At 38.2% G+C, this 21,814-nt stretch overlaps 1 protein-coding gene across 4 annotated transcripts; it reads left to right on the forward strand.

The window, feature by feature from the left end:
- The first annotated feature begins 8,650 nt into the window (after positions 1 to 8,650).
- Positions 8,651 to 20,525, forward strand: LOC116099666 (killer cell lectin-like receptor subfamily B member 1F). Of its 4 annotated transcripts, none has more exons than XM_031383589.1 (8): positions 8,651 to 9,097; positions 9,355 to 9,437; positions 10,616 to 10,745; positions 15,896 to 15,994; positions 16,629 to 16,703; positions 17,429 to 17,583; positions 17,925 to 18,040; positions 20,040 to 20,525. In XM_031383589.1, the coding sequence occupies exons 2-8, from the start codon at positions 9,363 to 9,365 to the stop codon at positions 20,161 to 20,163; spliced, it is 774 nt and encodes a 257-aa protein (XP_031239449.1). In that variant the 5' UTR covers positions 8,651 to 9,097; positions 9,355 to 9,362; the 3' UTR covers positions 20,164 to 20,525. The 4 variants fall into 4 exon arrangements, with proteins under 4 accessions (XP_031239449.1, XP_031239450.1, XP_031239452.1 ...); XM_031383590.1 differs by having other exon boundaries at positions 8,651 to 8,788; positions 8,864 to 9,437; XM_031383592.1 differs by lacking the exon at positions 9,355 to 9,437.
- The last annotated feature ends 1,289 nt before the right edge of the window (positions 20,526 to 21,814 follow it).

A 21,814-nucleotide genomic window follows, 5' to 3' on the forward strand; every position in this document is an offset into this window, starting at 1 on the left:
TGAGGGGAAACTGATCTAGACTTAAAGTGAATAAATACATTTAAAAAAAGAATCCCTTCCGAACCTCTGGCCTTTGAAACTGTAATAGAGATTTATGTTGTTGTTGTTTAAGCTTCTTTTTATACTTTTAAGATTCATTTATTTTACTTGCATGTGTATGAATGTTTGTCTGCATGCATGCATGTGCATCATGTGCATACCTAGTGCCTGTAGTGGTCAGAATAGGGATTTGGGTCCCCTGGAACTTACATATGGTTGCTAGCCACTATAGGGTGTTGGGAACCACACCTGGTTCCTGTGCAAGAACAACAAGGCTTCTTAGCTGCTGAATCATCTCTCCACCCCTCACTAGGATTTTGTTTTTAAGAATAGTACAACTCTGTTTGTTTTGCTGCTGTAGTTTCCCTTTTGGAGACAGTTTCTGTATGTAGCCCTGGCTGGTCTGGAACTCTCTATGCAGACAAGGCTGGCCTCTAACTCACAGAGATCTTCTTGTTTCTGTCTCTCAGGAGCTGAGGGCTTATAATATGGCTTTGCATATCATCCGAAAGTTAGCAATATCTGCATCTAAACAACGCTGATCAAAGGGAACACTGTGACCACGAAGCAACTGGGTGGCAGGTCTCCCTGGTGCTGTTCTTCATGATAGACACATCCTTTATCACTAGCCAGGAAAATAGCAAAATTAAAATTTTATTTCCTTTAAAAAGTGGTAAATTCCAGTGATTGTGAGATGTTTTGTTTTGTTTGTTTTGGTTTGGTTTGTTCTTTTTGGTTTTTTGAGACAGGGTTTCTCTGTGTAGCCCTGGCTGTCCTGGAACTCACTCTGTAGACCAGGCTGGCCTCAAACTCAGAAATCCGCCTGCCTCTGCCCCCCAAGTGCTGGGATTAAAGGGGTGCGCCACCACTGCCTGGCTGATTCTGAGATGTTTTGAACAGCTGTCACCTATGGGTGGCAGCAATGTTACTCAGATGTTATGGCCTAGTGAAGACTATAGCTGCTTTTTTATTTACAGCCCCATGATGCAATGGTGGAAGAACACAAATGGCATGTTTACTGGTGCTAATAAAATATATTCATGAATAAGCTTACCAGTAATATTGCCATTCTCAGACCCATTTTGCTCATGAAGAAACCCTTTGACTGGGACTACTAAGTTTATCATGGGTCAGACTTTTTTTGGTATGTGATTTAGAACCAGTTTTTACATGAATATTACCCAGACAAACATTTGCCAACAAGACTTAATCAGTGTAATATAAACTATTAACTAGCTCTATTATTAGTTATTAGTTACTAATACAGAATATTAGTCAGTTAGGGTGAGTGTCCTTCCTTTTTATCTGAAACTTTCCAGAATTAGTTAATAATTTATGTTATACTCACTAAGCCTTGTTGGCAATATTTGTCTGTGTTTAGACTTACGTATTATTTGTTGATGTGGTTAAAGTTTATTTAATAAAACAATATCATCTTATATTTACTCTAGCTACATTCAGAAAAGATGCACAAGATTTTATCATGTTATTCAGAACAGTCCACAACTGAACGCTTTGAGATCACATAATCTGGAACTTTCTATTTAATATTATCAGATCATGGTTGAAGATCTTAATTGAAACCATGGGTCATGGGGGGCTCCGTGCCTTCCCAATCATATGATTCTTCACTGTCCTAACTTTCCTTAAGCTGCAGCATCCTCTTTAAGGTTCCTCCTTGGAGATTTTCTCTCCTTGTTCTCTGCCTAGGACAGCTCCCCCAGGTGGACATATGTGCTCTGCATCTCTGTCTAAGCCTGATGAATGTCATCTTCCCAGGGATGCTGAGCCTGGCCTCCTGTGCACATCACAGTCTGTGTGTTACTTCACAGTATCTTCCTGCTGGAATCTAAGTTCCCAGAGAACAGAAACTTCCAGTGCATTTTCTCTAGAGCCCTTCCCACAATGCCTGGTTCACAGTGCTCAGTATGTATAACTGACAATGTAATGAGGACAGAGTGTCACAGAATTTGGAGAGTAAGTCACTTACCTGACAAAGCAGCAGAAAGAGCAACTACAGCTACAGTGAGGACCATGACCACTCCACAGCAGCAGTAAAGCTTAGTAAGGGACTCAGGGGAGACAATTCTGAGATATTTTCCTTGGAGTGTTTTACCTGACAATATAATGAGAACATCAATCTCAAAACTTGTTTAGAGAAAAAGATAAATTTATCCCAGAGTCATCCAAAGATTTGTCTTGTGCTCCCCTAGTGCAAACCCCCTTTACTGAAGGCCCTGGTCCATAATGATGTTATGGCTCAGAGAAGCACAGAGGAAGTGGAAACAGAGTTTCATGTAATAGAGTCTTCCTTGAAATAGAGACATCAAAAGAGCTAGAAATGAAAAGAGTAAGGGTCATACATGACAAGAATCAATAGTAACAGCAAAGTTATTGTTACCTATAGATACAATTTCATAAGAATAGACTTGGTTAGGACTGAAGAGATCATAATATTAATGGAAGGAGGGATCATAGTGATTATGAAAAAAAATCCATATCACTATGTGACATGTGGTGCCACATACCACCATTATCCGACATTGGAGACAGAGGCAGAAGAGTCATGGGTTCAAGGCTATTCTTGGCTAAATATTGAGTTTGAAACTTCAGTGTTCAATACTATACCGTGTTCTATCTACCTGCTATCTATCTATCTATACCTGTTTATCTGTCTATGTATCTATCTTTGTATCTACTTATTTATCATTCATCATCATTATATATCATCTATACGTTTATCTCCTGTCTAGCTATAATGAACTAACTAAATGTAATTCAACCTAATAACAAAATAAGAAAATAACAATGAGCATTTCAGTAAATTCAGCAAAAGCATGTACAAAATGGAACACAAACCTATATCAACAGCTCTCAGCTAACTTCTAAAGGAAGTTCCTCAACTTGACAAGCAGTGTCTTAGTCAGGGTTTCTATTCCTGCACAAACATCATGACCAAGAAACAAGTTGGGGAGGAAAGGGTTTATTCAGCTTACTTCCATGTTGCTGTTCATCACCAAAGGAAGTCATGACTGGAGCTCAAGCAGGTCAGGAAGCAGGAGCTGATGCAGAGGCCATGGAGGGATGTTCCTTACTGGCTTGCTTCCCCTGGCTTGCTCAGCTTGCTTTCTTATAGAACCTAAGACTTCCAGCCCAGGGATGACACCACCTGGAAGGAGCCCTACCCTCTTGATCACTAATTGAGAAAATGCCCCACAGCTGGATCTCATGGAGGCACTTTCCAAACTGAAGCTCCTTTCTCTGTGATAACTCCAGCCTGTGTCAAGTTGACACACAAAGCCAGCCAGTACAAGCAATATCTATGATTAACCAAAACAAGAAGCCAAATATAGTGAGCATGAATGTTTTCTTCCCAGTGATCTAGACTAAGGAGTGATCTAGACTAAGGCAACAATGTCTGCTCATCCTTTTTGTGTGACTCTGAGGGTCCTAGCCAGGATAATAGGGAAGAAAAAGAAATAACAGTCATGCATCATAGAGAGAGATAAGCATGTTGCTATTCAGACAACATGGATATATCTATATAGAGAGTTCTAAGGTGTCTATTAAAAGAGCTCCAAAAGTAATGGATGAGTTTACAATGCTACAGGGCACAATGCCAATGCACAAAATAATTTGCATTTTCAATGTTATCAATTACTAAATGGAAACTCATCTATAGGATAGCAGCTCTTGCAGCACTGTCAAACACACAATTATACGTAATAAAACATGTTCACAACCAGTTGCTGGGAGAGTAACATATACTCTTAACTTCTGAGACAGTTATGTAGTCCCTACCATTGGCTTTTTAAAACACATTCAGTACGAGAGAGAGAGAGAGAGAGAGAGAGATCTTTTTTTTTTTATCTTTGTATTCCTTTTCAGAGACCAGGAGTTTTCATTACACTAAACCCAATGTACTTTTGGTACATAGGTAAAGCTTTTGGTTTTGTAACCCCCCCCAAAAATCTTTGCCTAAGTCAAGCTCTCATTCAGAAATTTACTTTTTAACCTTTCTAATAGATTTAAATTTATAGGCTTCATATTTGTGTTTGTGATCCATTTTGATTTAATTGTACAGAGGATGAGGTGTGAGCTTATCACCTTGGGATATTTCACCATGGGAAGCAATTGTCTTAGTATCCTATGCAGAAAAACTATTGTCCTTTTCTACCTAAGAACTTTGGCCACTCTACACTGCACATGAATACACACCTAATAAAATGTATACACACTATGGACATATACTCATTTTAAAAGAAGATCCAGCTTCCAGTCTCTCTGGGCTGGTGTCCTCAGCAGACCTTGGGCGCAACCTCTGCAGCCAGTCCCACAACACCCAGAGGAAGTTCCACTCCCAGGTGCTCTGACACTCTCAGGATCAGAGGTGAGGAGGACACAACATCTGTCCCAACACTGGGAGTAACTGGGACCTTTGGGACCAGGCACACAGGAACTCTGCCAGCAGAGTGGCTCCAGTTCTTTTCAGTCTCTCTGGGCTGGTGTCCTGAGCAGACCTTGGACCCAGGCTCCTCAGCCAGTCCCACAACACCCAGAGGAAGCTGCTGCACTCCCAAGTGCTCTAACAAGCCCAGGGTCACAGGATCCCAGAATCACAGGATCACAGAGACAGCTTGACTCTGAGGAGTTCTGACACAACCAGGATCACAGGAAGGACAGGCTCCAGTCAGATTTAACAAGGGCAGGTAGCACTAGAGTTAACCAGATGGCTGGGGTGGGGGTGGGGCAAGCATAAGAACATAAGCAACAGAAACCAAGGTTACTTGCCATCATCAGAACCCAATTCTACCACCATAGCAAGTCCTGGACACACCATCACCCCGGAAAAGCAAGATTCAGATATAAAATCACATCTCATGATGATGATACAGGACTTTAAGAAAGACATAAATAGCACCCTCAAAGAAATACAGGAGAACACAGGTAAACAGCTAGAAGCCCTTCAAGAAGAAACACAAAAATCCCTTAAAGAACTACAGGAAAACACAATCAAACAGGTGAAGGAAATGAGCAAAACCATCCAGAATCTAAAAATGGAAATAGAAACAGTAAAGAAAACAGAAAGAGAGACAACCCTGGCCATATAAAACCTAGGAAACAAATCAGGAGTCATAGATGCAAACATCACCAACAGAATAAAAGAGATAGAAGAGAGAATCTCAGGGGCAGAAGACACCATAGAAAACATTGACACAACAGTAAAAGAAAATGCAAAAAGCAAAAAGTTCCTAACCCAAAACATTCAGGAAATCCAGGATGGAATGAGAAGACCAAACCTAAGGATAATAGGTATAGAAGAGAGTCAAGACTCCCAATGTAATGTGCCAGTAAATATCTTCAACAAAATTATAGAAGACAACTTCCCTAACCTAAAGAGATGCCCATGAACATACAAGGAGCCTACAGAACTCCAAATAGACTGGACCAGAAAAGAAATTCCTCCCGACACATAATATTCAAAACACCAAATGCACTAAACAAGGAAAGAATTTTAAAAGCAGTAAGGGAGAAAGATCAAGTAACCTATAAAGGCAGACCTATCAGAATTACACCAGACTTCTCACCAGTGACTATGAAAGCTAGAAGATCCTGGGCAGATGTCATGCAGACCCTACAAGAACACAAATGCCAGCCCAGACTACTATACCCAGCAAAACTCTCAATTACCATAGATGGAGAAAACAATATATTCCACGACAAAATCAAATTTATACAATATCTTTCCACAAATCCAGCCCTACAAAGGATAATAGATGGAAAACATCAACATAAGGAGCAAAACTACACCCTAGAAGAAGCAAGAAGGTAATCTTTCAACAAATCCACACAAACCTAATTCCACCTCTTACAACAAAAACGATGGAAAGTGACAATTACTTTTTCTTAATGTCTTAATATGAAAATTAATATTACCAACATATCTTAATCAATTGAAATCCAATAATATGAGGACTTAGAAATTGGTTGTCATCCAATGGTCTCTCTAATTTTGTAATTGGAGAAATAGGTCCAACATTGTACAATCTATATACACTGTCAGCTTGTTTGTTTGTGACAGTGTCTGGCTGTGTCTTGAACATAAGGGTCTTGAAATCTTGCTTCTCCTATCTCAGCCTCTCTATTACTAGTCTTGTTTATTTCAAGTTTTTACACTATACTATGGTTTTCAGACAGCTTATATATCTCAAAAGTATTTATATACCCAAAAGAAACATAGATGATTAACTAGGGAGGTGGCTTGTAAGAGAACAACAAAGAGTGAGACTGAATGCTTTGCCTGACGTTTGTAACTCTTGTATCAAGTTTGAAGAAGAGGACTTTATAAGTTACTCTTTCTCTGAGATGAATGCTTTTCCAAATTATCACAGCTAATAAACCAAATTCTTACCCTTACCTAATGTCTGTGCCACCCTCCAAGCAGAACCATTGTTCATTGAAACACTTGGTGAATGATTCTATGGATAGACCATCTTAATAAACACACTATTTCTTAAATGAATGTAACCTGTTCTCTGTGGGCTGAGAATAAAGTCACTCACTCAAGTCAAATAGCTTTGATCATAGCAGGAAGTCAGGATCTAAAAATCGAGCCTACAATTCATTTCTTGGTGCAGCAGAACTATCAACTCTCAGCTTATCTACGATAGAGGTAAAATCCTTTGGTGATGTGAGTGTCATTGAAGTACAGCCTTATTACAATGGAATTCAATGTCTAAAAATGGTTCTTATTTTGGGCTTGTACCTCAGTAAGAGCCAAGATTTTAAACTCTTCTAAATATAAAACAAACAAAAAGACTTTATATATTTATGTTCATTTAAGAAAATACTAGTAGTGATGTATTATTTTGAAGTATACAGTTAATATGTTTGGAATTATTTAAAATTTATATTGAGAAAATTGCATTTTCACTATTGCTGTAGACTAGCATCTACATAAGTCTGTTAAATTGATTGTTGTTTTATATCAAACAACTTTTGTAATACTTATTTTTATTGTTATAATATTTTGTAAATTTTAAGGAATATAACAAAAAAGATATTGTGCATATTGAAGGGGGGTCTCTGGGAGGAGTGGAGATACAAAAGAGAAACAAGAATGTGATTTAACTCTATTTACTTGAAATATGTTTTTAAATGTTAACAAATTCAGATAAATTGAAATCATGTAACTTTTCTCATCATAATGCAATAAAAGTTTAAAAAAAAAGAAATCCAATGTCTAAAAATTGTTCTTATTTTGGGCTTGTACCACAGTTAAGAGTCAAGACTTTAAACTCTACTAAATATAAAACAAATAAACAAAAACACTTTATATATTTATGTTCATTTAAGAAAATTCTTGTAGTGATATATTATTTTGAAATGTACAGTTAATAAGTTTGGTGTTATTTAAAATGTATATTGAGAAAAACATATGCATTTTCAGTATTGCTGTAGACAAGCATCTACATAAGACTGTTAAATTTATTGTTGTTTTATATCAAACAACTTTTATAATACTCATTTTTATTGTTATAATATTTTATAAATTTTAAGGAATATGACAAAAAATATTGTAGGTATTGAAGGGGGGTCTCTGGGAGGAGTTGGGTTACAAAAGGGAAACAAGAATGTGATTTAATTGATTTACTTAAAATGTTTTTAAATGTTAAAAAATTCAGATAAATTGAAATCATGTAACTTTTTGTCATCATAATGCAATAAAAGGTAAAAAAAATGATCCAAAAATTGAACAAAATGACACATGCATAGTAAATACATACATTTAACATGCTCAATGTTACTAAGCATAGGGCGAAATAGAGAAAAGCAGTTTAGCATTTTTTGAAGAAGGAGATTACTTTTACTATAAGTCCTGGTCCTCCTATTCACAAGGGAATTGACTATGTTTACTTAAAAGACCTGCCTATGTTTATAGCAGCTTTGTGAATTAATCCTTGTATTTTTCAAAAACTAAAATATCTCTAAGCTGTGACAGAGCAAACCAATATTACTTAGGTCTAGGAAAAATGAAAAGGAAAAATTGGATGTCATACGTGCACCTGTCCATATCTTCAGCTAATTAGATGTTCCTCAGCTTTCTGTTCTCAGAGGTCCCTAAACTAGGACTTGCTGGTCATCTCAAGTTATCTTTAAAGCATTTCTCTGCTATCTCAGTTGTCCTTGGGCCAGCAAGACCGCTCTGTGGGTAAAGGTGCTTGCTATTTAAGCCTGGTGACCTGAGTTCAGTCCCTGGAATTCACACAAAAGAGAAACAACTACATATAGTTGTCCTCTCACTTCTAAATGTGCGTCATGGCATTTGTGACTTCCACACCATCATCATCACTATCCTCACTCAAGTCAAAACAATAATGAAAACTCGCCCACCCCCGAAGTGGAAACTTCTGGTTTCTTTGGAAAGTTAGTATGTCAAATGATGTTTTGCTGGGACACACAGTTGAAAAGATGTATTGCTAAAGCAAACACATGAAAGAATGTTTTCCGGAAGCAGCAACAGGTGAAAGGATGTTTTGAATTAGTGAACATGTGAAAAGACCTGGGATGAAGGAGTATAAATATGACTCCACAGACAGTGGGAGATGAGTGCTGAGCACTGGTTCAGTTTGCTCTGCCCTGTTCTTCTTCACCAAAGACATGCATGTATTGGTTCACCTTACATAGAGTTGTTGAGCTCAACTTGTGGTAACACTCCCATTGAGAGATGCTCACCCAAGAACAGCTGGTGAGGTTCCTGCAGTAGCTTGCTGCTTCTGTGGCCTCACTTCAGGCTGGTTATTGAGCCTCCTGGTTTCTTCAGGATTGAACAACAGCCTCCTGGTTTCTGCTTGCTGAAAGGACTGAACAGTTGCTGCTAGTTCGTGCCTGCTATCTGGCTGCCTAGAGGACTGGTCTGTAGCTGCTGGTCTGTGCATGGTGTCTGCCTGCCTAGAGGACTGGTCTGCAGCTGCTGAATCTTATTTGGTGTTTGCTACGGGACTGAACTGCTGACAAAGAAGATCGAGCTTGCTCCCAAAGAATTACTGCTGAACAGGTTCACTTCCCCCATATCCTAATAACTTTTGTCTTCCACTTCCTCTGGTGGGTGGTGGACTAGAGAAGTGGTTAATAACTTATTAAAAATAGGTTTCAAAAATTTATGCCTACACACTCCTCTTGAACTTTAGTTAGAGATTCTGACCGCAGAACATGGTCTAACTGCCAACATCCTGTTCTCTTTCTGCTCACACGTTACCCACCAGTTTCCTGTTAGTTTTCCCTGACATGTTTGTAACACTATCTTTCTTTTAGGGTTTGAGATGCATCCTGTGCAATCACAGCTCATACCTCACATCTCTCCTGCTCTGGAATCTCTACTGTATCCAGCTGTGTTGGTATTTGACACACAGTTGTTGAGTGCACTGTGCATGACTCTTAGATGCATTACTACTGCAGGGATCTAGCTCCATGGTGTTCTTGAAAAGCAAGTGTGTAAAAGGAGAAAGAGAAGGGTGCCATGGGCTGGGTACAGAGGAAAGGAGTGCCTACAGAAGGACATGGGATGCTGGGGTGAGGTTTGGGTCCATACCTTGATGTGAATGTGATTATATATATGCTCAAAATTCATGGAAATATGGAAGAAATGAGCTAATTTTACTGAATTAAAAAATTATATTAAAAAGTCTCTAGTTGGGCATTGTGGCACATGCATTTCATCTCAGAACTCAAGAGGCAAAAGAAGGTAGATCTCTGAGTTCAAGGCCAGCCTGGTCTACAAGTTGAATTCCAGGATAGCCACAGCTACACAGACAAAGCCTGTCTCAAAAAAAGCAAGGGAGCTTCAGCTTACTTTTACTACTGCATTTGTTAATTTTCAACCAAATTCCAAGACAACAGTGAGCCTTGCAAGTACCTGGTTCAATTCCACTCTGACCACAGACAGTGTTTTTAAGGAAGTTGTTGATTTTCTTTTTTTTACGTTGTGATATGAGAATGTCTGAGCGATGAAGTTCTTAACTCAGGTGTACATTGCCACATCTGTGTGGATCTTTAAGACAATGCTGAGAGGCATGTGTGCCTCCATCCTCACTGCTGTTCCTGTTGTGCCAGTCATGTTTTTTTGTTTGTTTTGTTTTATTTTAAAACCACATTCATGTTATTTCCACATATTACAGCTTCTTTTGTGGCTTGAATGTTTCAGGAGGATTTTAGAGCTTCCATTCCTGCAAAATAGCACCAGGGACTTTGTCATAGTTTTATTTTCACAACATGGCACAGAATGATTCCAGAAGTGTGGTGAGACGGGACCCTCAAAATTTAGTTCAAGATTGAGTGCTTTGTTTATCTTGGGCCTTGAAAGAGTAACTCAAAGCAGATAGTTAAAGAAGGAAATAAAACCATCCAGAGTAGATCATGTGTTTCTTCTGTTTCAAAGATAAAATAATTTAAACTGGGTGAGCATAATGGAAAACAAGTTCAATAACTACAAAGAAGCCCTCAACTGCAAGCATGGGTGGGTGTGGACATAGAAAGTGTCCACAGTAGACTTCCTTTTGTTAATTTTGCTTCTCAGAACTTAGAATTTGTCACTGTTCAAAGTTCCGGTCTCCTGTCTACAATGAACACATCAAGAGTCTATGGCAATGTAAAGACATTTAGGTCTCCAGGATATAAAGAAGCAACATCCCCATCTCTCCCCCCAGGTAAGTGGCTTTATTTATTCTTTTGGAATTTGCATATATTCTAGATATAAGCCTCCCCTGTTATTTTCCAGTTGTAAGCAATTGCTTTGGGATGGTGAGATGACTCATTAGGTAAAAGTACTCGCTGCACAAACCTGGCAACTGGAGCAAAAGTAGAGGAGGGAGCTTGTTGAAACAGAAGTAAGAAAACTGGCAATTCCCAATGCTTTTGCTGGAAAGAGTATCACTTCCTAAAGTTGTTCTCTGTTCTCCACAACTATTACAGTATGCACACACCTGCAATCACACAGATGCAGACACAGATATACAGACACACACACAGACACACACACGTAGACTCACACACATACTCACACCCCTATATCCCACACCTGCAACTAAACACAAATAGATACACACCTACAGTCACAAACACACACTTGTACACATGCGCACACCTACAGCCACACATATACATAATACTCTGTCACAGACACACTTATATCACAAACCTACACTCACACACAGACACACATCTGTACTATCAAACATACACTCTCTGTGTCTCTCTGTCTGTCTACACACACACACACACACTCTCACACACACACACACTAATTAATTAGAAACTTGCTGCTTTTAAGCAGTGGTTCTGTTGGTGTTGGTGTAAGACAGTTTGCCTTACAGATAACTACAGCTTCAGAGAGAAAAAGCTCACACATTGCCTTTTATTCAAGTAATCTTCATGAAACATGAACAGGGCTTCTGCTATTCAGCCTTAGTTAAAAGAACCCTGAAGAAATAATGGTTTGCAAACATGAGCAGCAGAATGTTATTAGAGGTAATGCAAACTTGCTGTAATAGCTTGTCCATTCCAGATCCTGGTACAGGACAGACTCTCTGGCTCAGCTCTACTGCAGTTGCACCCCTAGCATTTAGCACTAGGGAAAATCAGCCCTCTTTTCTGCCAGAGAGTTTAATAATCTTAGTGAAATGGTGTGCAAGACTGAAGTAATACTCAAGAGGATAACAGGACATGAGGATGTATGAAAAGGGGCCAGAAACTGAGGTAGGAAATATGTCAAATTGTCCTGAGATAGTTCTGTGACCCAACTGGACTTGCTAATATGAATAACACTGCACCATTTACAATTTGACACCATTCCTACATTGTGAAACTATGTGATTATCAATATTAAAGAATTTTGTTTAGGAACTATTAAATTATAAAAGTTAAAATCAGGAAAACATCTTAGAGTCATTATATCAGCTTCATCTTCATGTAGCGGGAGAAAGTGGAGGCTTTTACAGTGCTAGGAGCATCCCAGTGAGCCAGCGTGAGAGAAAGAAGCATCTTTCCTTCCTCTTGTTTTCCTGCTTAGCAAAAGTAGAGGAGGGGCTTGTTGAAATGGAAGTAAAAAAAATGCAGGTTGAGAAAGACAATGAGATTTCCTCAACACTATTGTCCATGATCCCAAATCAAGAGACTAGAAAATTTGTCAACCCTCATTGTAATTATTTTCCCACAGACATTAGCTTGAATGTGAACCTGAAGGACAAAAGTAGTAGAAAAAAACCAGTGAGGCATGTGACCCAGTAGTGAAAGAATGGAACCAACCTGCACCCATTAACTAGATAGCTCAAACTGTGGGAAATTCATAGCATAAGGATTAAGTCTCTCAGTAAACAAACAAACACAGAAAGAGGAACAGGAGCAATGACCTGCTTTGTCACCAAATGACAAAAAGTTTTCTTTGATGATAGAATGGATAGAATGTATTAAGAGCTCATTCATTCCTTTATCCATTCATTCAGATATAACCACACCACTATGTGTCAGTATTTCTCAAAGTGATAAGATCCAGGTTTAAACAAATGTGAACATCTTTTCCTTATAGAGTTTCTATAAATGTGTATATGTACAATCATTAAACACTGGATGAGAGACTGTGTAATGTTGAATAACAGCAAGGAAAACATTTACATGGAAAGATGTTTTGACATTAGAGACAGCAGCAGACAGAGTCATCCAGGCAGGCCTTCTGAGAAATGTTGCTTGAGTCCAGCCATGGAAGGTGCAGAGGATCAAATATGAGTATCTGAGAGATGAGTCTTCTAGGAAGCTGGACCCACAAGTACAAAGGGAGAATATTCCTGTGGTGTTGTAGGGGAACACAAATGCCCAGTGTGTTGTGGAGATCAAGTCAGGAGGAATGATGACAGGTAGAAAGGGATTTGGAGGACATTCCATAGGTTCAGAACAGCTTGAGGGGGAAACCATTGAAATATCTGGCCAATGGAGATGACTTATCATTCTGTGGATACCAAAAAGTGCCTGAAGCAGTTACTTCCACATAACTAAAGCTTACACGGCCTCTTCAGTGATCAGTGGTTATTCCCCTCTTCCCCCAGTCTAATCTCTTCCAGAATAGCTCACACAAGGCAGGATGCCTATGCAATTCCTTATATCTTATTGTGAAGAAATAGTGGTTTCTAAAATCACCCAAATAGGCTTTCACTTTCAGTTTTACAAAAAAAAAGCATCACTTAAGAGGGGGAAGGAAGATGAAGCATTACTGCATATTGAATGGTGCTTTGCAGTAGACACCATGCATTTAAATTTAGAAGAATTGTTTCATAAATCCTAAAAGTCTATGAAGTAGATATTTTTCAGTCATATTAAAAATGAAGAAATTTATGGTTTATGATGGTTAAACATATTGCCTCCAATATTGTATTATACTGCATTATACTGCATTATATTTTGATAATTTTGAAATATAATGGTTCTGAATACTAGACTTTAGTAAAAGGCATAAAAATAGTGACTGTATGAAAATAATACTATTTTACAAAACACTTAGAATTTCTAGGGTGGAAAGAGTGAGAAAAGATTGAAATGTAAAATAATGCACATACATAAAATAAGAAAAATGTGTTTATTAACTAGGCTTAGTCACTGTTTTACACCAGTGTTCAGAAGAAATTCTAGGCTGACATAACTACATTGTTCTTATATTTAGTGTGTCTTTGGGGCCTTGGATGGTTTGTGTGTGAGTGTGTGTATGTGTGTATGTGTGTGTGTTCACTTTTGTGTCCTTGTTCAGCATGTTATACATAGCGGGAATCACAATCCATGGTCCTATTTCTTAAAATCAACGCACTGTTTTCTTCCAAGTGTTATGCCACCTCAGACCACACTGTTTTGTTCACTGTTCACAAAAGACTGCTTGCAGAAGTGCCATATATAAGATTGTCACTTTTATAAAATATGGTATTTGCACAAGACCTATCTGCGTATCTTTGTGCACTTAAGATAATTTCCAGATTAACCACAGTGACTAAGACGATCTTGGTGCCATAAAAATAGCTGTTATAATTATTTCTCTAGAGAATATGATGGGGAAATCTGTATGTGTTTAATAGTTGCAACTTTTTTTTATTTATATATGAAAAGTTTTAGTCAGCAGTGAACTGGGTGTTCAAATAGAGAGATTATAAGGTTAAGGGGAGTTGTCTCCTATCTCTTAGGGGTATTTATATGCTCCTTGCTTCACTTCATTTCTTTTGATTTTTTTTCTCAAGAACATTTTAAAATAATTTAGCTTACTTAATGATTATTTGTCAGCATCCTAAAACTAGTCTACAGTCTTGTAGTGTTTACATTCTCAATCATACAATTCAAGCACCAAAGATAATGCACCCCCTCCCAAAAAAAGAGTGAAAATGGGCACACAGGCAATTCTGGACTACACTATGAAAATAAAAGACAATATTTTTAAGGATATCTGGTTTAAAAAACTTAACATGTAATTCAAAGCATGCTATCATTTATACCAGGGAATATTTATAAGCAATTAGGAAACTAACAAAACCAGGAATAATCTATATTTGTAGAAATTAAGAAATCATAGCCATGTATGGTGGGATACAGCTGTAACTCTAGTACTTCAGAAGAGCAAACAAGAAGATCAAGAGTTTAAGGGTATCCTCAATCCTTAATCAGTTAAGAGCAAATTCGGGCCTAGCCTTAGCTGTAGGAAAAGCAATCTCAGAAACAGAACAAAGCAAAACAAAAAGCAGTAAGAAATCTTTGCTTAAAATGGTACAGTACTTGGTTCTAATAAAGAAGCCTAGAAACCATTCATAAATTGGTAAGACATGGAATTGTTAGAAACTAAATGAGAGCAAAGGGTGGGAGTGTTAATTCAATTAGAGATGGAAGAGCCAGCTAATGTTTCTCCTTATTATCTTTATAAACAAAACTATAATAGCTTCCCATATGAAACCCTTATTTTTTAATTGTTTTGAAACAATGAAAATTGAAATTGTTTTGGGATCAGATTCCTGAAGTTTGAACAAATACCTGCTATGTAGTCATGCTGAACCTAACTGCCTACTGCCTCTGTCAGATCATACACTGCTGGCTGTGTTGATCACAGAGACTCCCACAATGTTATAACATAGTACTTCCATAACTTCTTTAGACATAGTGTATGTCATGTTATACCCCAGTACTTCTTATTTGCCTTTTCAGTGTCTGTAGCTTCTATTCCTTGCATTCAACAGTGATCTTAAATGACTAACTATAAAATCGTAGGGATAAGAAGTAATTTGATGTTTTAAGCTGGACACTGCCTTGAGCAGCAATGGTAAGACATCATAGCATCTAGTTTAAGATGTGACTCATTAGTCCCCAGTACTGTGTCTCAGTAACATTCACTCAGTCAGTTATGGAATCATATTGCAAAAATAGAGATACTGATAGCCCACTCATGCCAAAGATAAGCCATGATGTATTTCTTTAAATAAAAGGTGCAAAGTAATCCATTTAACTGAAAAAATTGTTTACACAAATTGTAAATTTGTAATTGAAATTTATAACCACCAGATATCTGTCTCTCTGTCTCTGTCTCTGTCTCTGTCTCTGTCTCTGTCTCTGTCTCTCTCTCTCTCTCTCTCTCTCTCTCTCTCTCGTGTGTATGTGTGTGTGTGTGTGTGTGTGTGTGTGTGTGTGTGTGTGTGTGTGTAAAACTAAGTGGCACGGACTCCAGGCTCAGTCAGTCTACTAGGAGTGTTGGAATTAGTCCTTGTAGTTAAGGGAGACCTTATGGTAGTTATGAACCCCACTGATCAAGGTAACTTAATAATGTATCCTTTGCACTTCTTAGATGCATGTCAGTGTCAACACTGGCATCAGTTGGCTCTGAAACTTGGCTGTGTTGGGCTGATCCTTCTTCTCTTGAGCCTGATTGGACTCAGTGTCTTAGGTAAGTGAGGCAAAGCTTTTCCTTTGTTATTTTTCCCATATAAACATTAGTTCTCTTTATAGCACTTGGCCACCTTAAACCTAGGGTAAGCTTAAACTCCTTAAGCTCAATGCCATGTAATTGTTATAGGATAATATCCTGCACCTTCTGCTGAAACTTTGTATTTCATCCATGTTTCTTAATTTTTTAGAAAACAGGTATAGTTCTTGAACTATAAAAAATAAAAGTCACATTGTTCCAAAAAGATGACAATAACAAAGAAACCCAAAACTCCCCATGTTAGTGTCTTCTTCTGACATGCTGCTAAACCTTGTCTTGGGGTGGTTGTGATTGCACATGAGCAAGCTCAGGTGTGACTGTGAACAACTGAGAGACTCAGCCATGCCCACAGGTTGACTTGTCAAACAGAATCATGCAACCTCAGAGCCTTGTGAATCCACATGGTCTGTGCTTTTCTTGTTCATATATCCTGTCTTAGAACTTGTCCCGTAATCTAGTTTCCTGATATTTTACCCTCAGTCCAGAAGTTCAGATTCGTTGAAATAACCCCATTGTCTGAAGTGAGAAATAGAATATCCTTTCTACTATTCATTTCGCCATTTCACCCTCTCTGTGTGTTTTTCTTTTTTACTAGTGAGATTCCTAGTGCAAAAACCACCAATAGAAAAATGCAGTGTGGCTGCTCAAGAGAACAGGACTGAACTAACAGGTGATTGTGTGGCTTAAGTTTCCTGAGAATAATAGATAACAGAAAATGTGCTTTATCTCAGTCAAAGTTCATAATAGTCCTCCATGAAGACACTATATTGCCGTGATTTTGTCTGAGAAGACAGCCATAATGTTAAAAATTCATGATAGCCAGGCAGTGATGGCACACACCTTTAATCCCAGCACTTGGGAGGAAGAGGCAGGCGGATTTCTGAGTTTGAGGCCAGCCTGGTCTACAGAGTAAGTTCCAGGAACATGAAGGCTATACAGAGAAACCCTGTCTCGAAACAAACAAGCAAACAAACAAACACAAAAAACAAAAAACAAAAAAAAAAAAAAAGAAAAAAAGAATTCATGGAGAGTCACATGAATTTGTAAATGTTGGTACTGGGAACTGCACTGAAGTTGTGTGACCTTGATATCTATGAGCTCTGGCCCTGCTGCCTGCTGGTGCTGGTGCACATGAGCACTCATAGGCAGATATCAAGTTAAAAAGTGGAATATTTGATCAATCTAATGAATATGTTGAACAGGTTGCTTTGTTTGATGTTAATTAACAAAAACAAAATATAAAAATGAATCTTTTGTAATTAATTATGATTCCCTGATATATGACAGCACTAGTTAGGTTCCCACATGCACTAATGAAGTACCTACTGTGTGTATTAGTGATTGTGATGCAGCATAAACAGTGCAGAAATAGAACATGTCCTCTTTCTTCTCTAGGAAGATCAGTCATACTAGAGTGCCCAAGACATTGGCATCCACATTGGAACAAATGCTTATTTATTTCTCAAATTTCCAGACCTTGGGCAGAAGGTCGAGATGCCTGCTCTATGGAAGATGCCAATTTGTTGCTCATTGAAAATAAAGAAGAACTGGTAAATTGTTAAACAATATTGTTAAATAGAACATAAAGCTTTTCTTTAAGCTATGTCAACATCTCTGGATTCTAACCAATTGTCTATGCTAAGGACCTGTAGACTTGCATTTTAAGGAGTTCGTAATGTGAGAGACTAATTGGATTTATGAATTAATAACTTGGATGAATCAATTAAGATACAAATATATAGAGAGACATTTCTCAATGTAGAGAGGATTATTGGTGGGAGCTAGGAAGAACTTCAAACAGGAGTAATTATGTTTTAGAAGGTTAATAGAAGAATGTAAGTCATTAATAAACATGATGTAGTTCAAGTATTTTACTCTGTTTTGATTATAGAGATTCGTGCAAAACTTTATAAAGGGAAAAGAACAGCTATTTTTTATTGGACTAAAATATGTACAGAAGGAGAAGATCTGGAAGTGGATAAATGGCTCTATTTTAAATCCTAACCTGTAAGTTTTAAATGAATTAATTTGATAATTCAATTCATATTTATTTATGAAATTATAAAACTAAATTATAACTTAATTATAAAACTAAAATTAAGTTTTATAATTTTAATTTAGTTTATAAATTCTTGAAAGGTTCAGACAAGTCAATCATTTATTGAAAATTTTCATGTACAAGTAGATAGACATCAACCCTTTAAAATATTTACAATGGAATTTTAAAGGATAAATAAATCTTATCCATGTTAGAGATAAAATATTTTTAAATGCCTATCTGAAATACTTATATATTTTTATTTTTTTAAATATATATAGTTACAAAGAATTTCTTTAATTTTTTTATGTGTATGTGCTGGCACGTATGTATGTGTACCATGTGCGTGCAGGAGCCCACAGAGATCAGAGGAGGGCATTAGATTTCCTGTAACTGGAGTTACAGATGATTGTGATCTGCCTTGTGGGAGCTGGAAGTTAAATCTGTGTCCTTTGCATGAGCAGTAAGCACTTTTAACCTCTAAGCTATCTCTCCGACCTCTCCACAAAAATTCTTATGTAGTTCTTTAGAATTGTGGCAGAAAATTGCATCTTAGTGTCCCATGAAATAAACTTCTCTAAGCAGAATCAGAATAGACATTGCCTTTTGAAAAAAATTTCATACAAACTAATGATTTTTTTTTTGTGTGTATTTGGATCTGCATGGATATTGATTTTGTTTTGTGTGTGTTTATTAATTGTATATGATTTAAAATGTTAACTTAATCTTGATTCATAATACAAAAAATTATGATAATAAGCGAAAAAATTTATGTACAGCAAAAGATTATACTCAGCTGCTGTGTGATTTTACTTTTGGATAAAATGATGCTCTGATCAAACAGCAACAGCCAGGTGAATCTGGAGGCCATGCTGCTACAGTAGAAAGAGAGTCCGCTAAAGCCTGTTTTTGTTTGTACTGCACTGAGACAATGGCTCCAGGTACAAGCTCTTGTGTCTAAACTTCACAGCTCATTCCACAGAACCCATATAAAAAGCCAGATGCAGAAGTAAATACCTGTATCTTGGCACTCTCGCAGAGAGACTGGAGGTGGAGATTGGTCTGGACCTTGGTCCAGAAGAATTTAGGCCAGTGAGCCTTGAGTCCACAGCAGGTAGAAACAAAATAGAAAGGGAGATACTATGGTGTCATCAAATTTGCTGTTCAGTCCCAAGGAACTCTATAAAAAAAGGAACAAAGATAAAGGAACAGGAATGAGGGAGGTCTGCCTACTGTCTGATATGTTATATCCTCTGCTAGAGACAGGCTAGTCTTGAACTCACTCTTCCTTGCAATCACCCAGAAGATGCCTGTGCTTGTAGTTGTCTTCTGGTTTCATTCCCACATATAGGGGTCTCCAGGAATTTAGGGTATGAGATTAGTCCTGCAATAAAACAAAGACCCACCAGCCTTTGGGATGACACAGGAAAGAACAGGACCTTGTTCAACATGAGTTGAGGCTCTTGTCCTCTCTGTCTCCAATTCTGTAAACCAACTGTGTTCATTCTGTTTGTTGAATACAGTTACTGAGCACCTATAGTGTGTAAGTGTTGACATGTATTCATGTATATCTCAATATCTCCCCTAAACATTAGCTGGTTCTCCCCTATTTATTTTAGAAAACTGAAGCTCAACAGAATGAAGATGCTTTCCACATAATCACACAACATGTTTGTAGTAGGTGGAGTAGGCTTCATCCCCAAATCCCAAACCTCTGGGTTTTTATTTACATCATAATAAAGATTCTTGCTGAAAGAATTCTTCCCCAGTGACAGTGCAATACAAAATTATAGGGGTTTCAGCTGTATCCTTAATGCTTATATATGTTTATAATGTTTATCACTGTGTTTATTATACACAAATAACATCTAGAGATGTATTCTAGAGATTTCTTAAAAGTCCAAAGAAAAATGATGGCTGATATGATAATTGTAAGAAAGTCTTGGACAAGTATGCTTTACTCTCCAGATTACGAATCACTGGCAAAGATGAAGCCAACAGCTGTGCCATCATCTCACACACAGAAGTGTTTTCAGATTCTTGTTCTTCAGACAATCATTGGATCTGCCAAAAGACCATGAAAAATGTCTGAAACCCTGTGTCCTGACTTCTGATTGTGAATCTCATCTTGATTACTTCACTATCCACATCAGATCTCTGCACTGAACATCGTCTGCTATTGGCACACCCAGTGCATAGTTAGTGGCACAAAGCCTGGACTCCAAAACCACTGTGACTTTTACAGATACTCGCGTCCAGTTTATTGTGCAAACATAAATGTACAAAGACACAGATATGCCACTCTAGAAGAGGGGTTCAATAGAAGAAAGCCCTGACCATCAAGGGGCACTGGAGGCCTCTGTGTCTGAGGACATCTGCAGACAGCTGCAGAAAACTATTTATAAAGTCTGGATTTTGACCCCATCCTCTGCTACGTACACTCGTCTACTCCAGTCATATCCAAAATATCAGAGATAAAATCCTGACAAAGGATAAGAGGCAATAATAAGACTTCAAAAGGAGATCTGTGCCTCCTGGATTTCAGACTAGTCGCTGGTATCCCCTAACTCAGACGTGTTCCAGATTAGTCTTTCTAATTGTCAACACGGCCTCATAATTAAGCATAAAGGTACCCCAAGAAATGATTCGTAAATGGTTAAGATTGGGCATTGTCTTCTGGCCAACACAAGGGTTCCAATTATCTTAGTTTAATGCCAAGCTACCCATAGCTTGCATTCTCTCTCAAAGTATCTCCCTTGCTAGAGTTGGCAACAGAAGTCTAGTACATTCCTTAGGATAAGAGATAGTTCATAATAGTTAACAGTGTTTTGCATACTAGAGAGTAATGAAGGGTTTCCCTCACTCTAGGACATTAGCTAAAAGTGTTAGGTCCGGACTCCCCACTGCCTGCGCCCCCCCTCCAGCTAGAACAAGAGAATTAGCATAGGAATACCTAATTACCTCAACAGGGAGGGCTCTACTCCTCTTCCTCCTGCTTCACACCTAGCTACCAGACCTGCTGACCTTGGTGTGGGAGTCACCTACTTACGTGACTTCAGTCTTGCATCCCCTGCTGTAACCCCCACCTGCCTACATGACTCTTGACATCTGCCCTGTTTGCTGTATAGTATCTAAGTCTGATTCTTACCTTGGAAAAATACATTCAGATCTAACACACCCTCGTGTCGGCTCTGTTTGTCATTTCATCGCCTACGCCTTGTGGACCTGACTAGGACCCCCGTTTCTACTGCGGGTTGACGGAGGCCCAGATCAGTTGGCCTGTGGCAAACCTGAGTTCAAGTCATTTCATATTTGGGCTGTAGAACCTTGATTAAAGTCTTGCTTTTCACTGACAGCAGAGACTCAGAGTTAAAGATCTTGAGATTGGGAAGAGTTTGTATTGATTGACATTCGCAATAAATACCAACAGACTCTGGGCAGATGCTGGTCCACTGGTGTCTCATTCTCTTACTTTTCCTCTGGCCAAATGATTGCCAGACATCCACTGCCAACTGACACCTCCAAATTCACTGACTGTCCAGACACGAATCACTCTGAACAAGCCCTACACTTTCAACAAGATATAACTAAGCCCAAGCCATCTCCTATCCAAGCATGGCCAAAATCTCACTTGGGTCAAGGTCATCCAACAAATTCTCTCCTAAGCTTTACTGATCCTCCTTCAATGCCTCCCACTGGTTTCTTTATGTCTTTCTTCAAAGCCCTCTGGTAGTCACAGTCCC

Source organism: Mastomys coucha, unplaced genomic scaffold (assembly GCF_008632895.1).
Source record: "Mastomys coucha isolate ucsf_1 unplaced genomic scaffold, UCSF_Mcou_1 pScaffold20, whole genome shotgun sequence".
Classification (NCBI taxonomy): Eukaryota; Metazoa; Chordata; class Mammalia; order Rodentia; family Muridae; genus Mastomys; species Mastomys coucha.

Excerpts from the sequence above, each read along its gene's own strand:
- LOC116099666 (XM_031383589.1), top strand. The coding sequence starts at position 9,363 with ATGCATCCTGTGCAATCACAGCTCATACCTCACATCTCTCCTGCTCTG. Across the intron at positions 10,746-15,895 it reads ATCCCCATCTCTCCCCCCAG|ATGCATGTCAGTGTCAACAC; the intron begins GTAAGTGGCTTT and ends TGCACTTCTTAG. Across the intron at positions 16,704-17,428 it reads GAACAGGACTGAACTAACAG|GAAGATCAGTCATACTAGAG; the intron begins GTGATTGTGTGG and ends TTTCTTCTCTAG.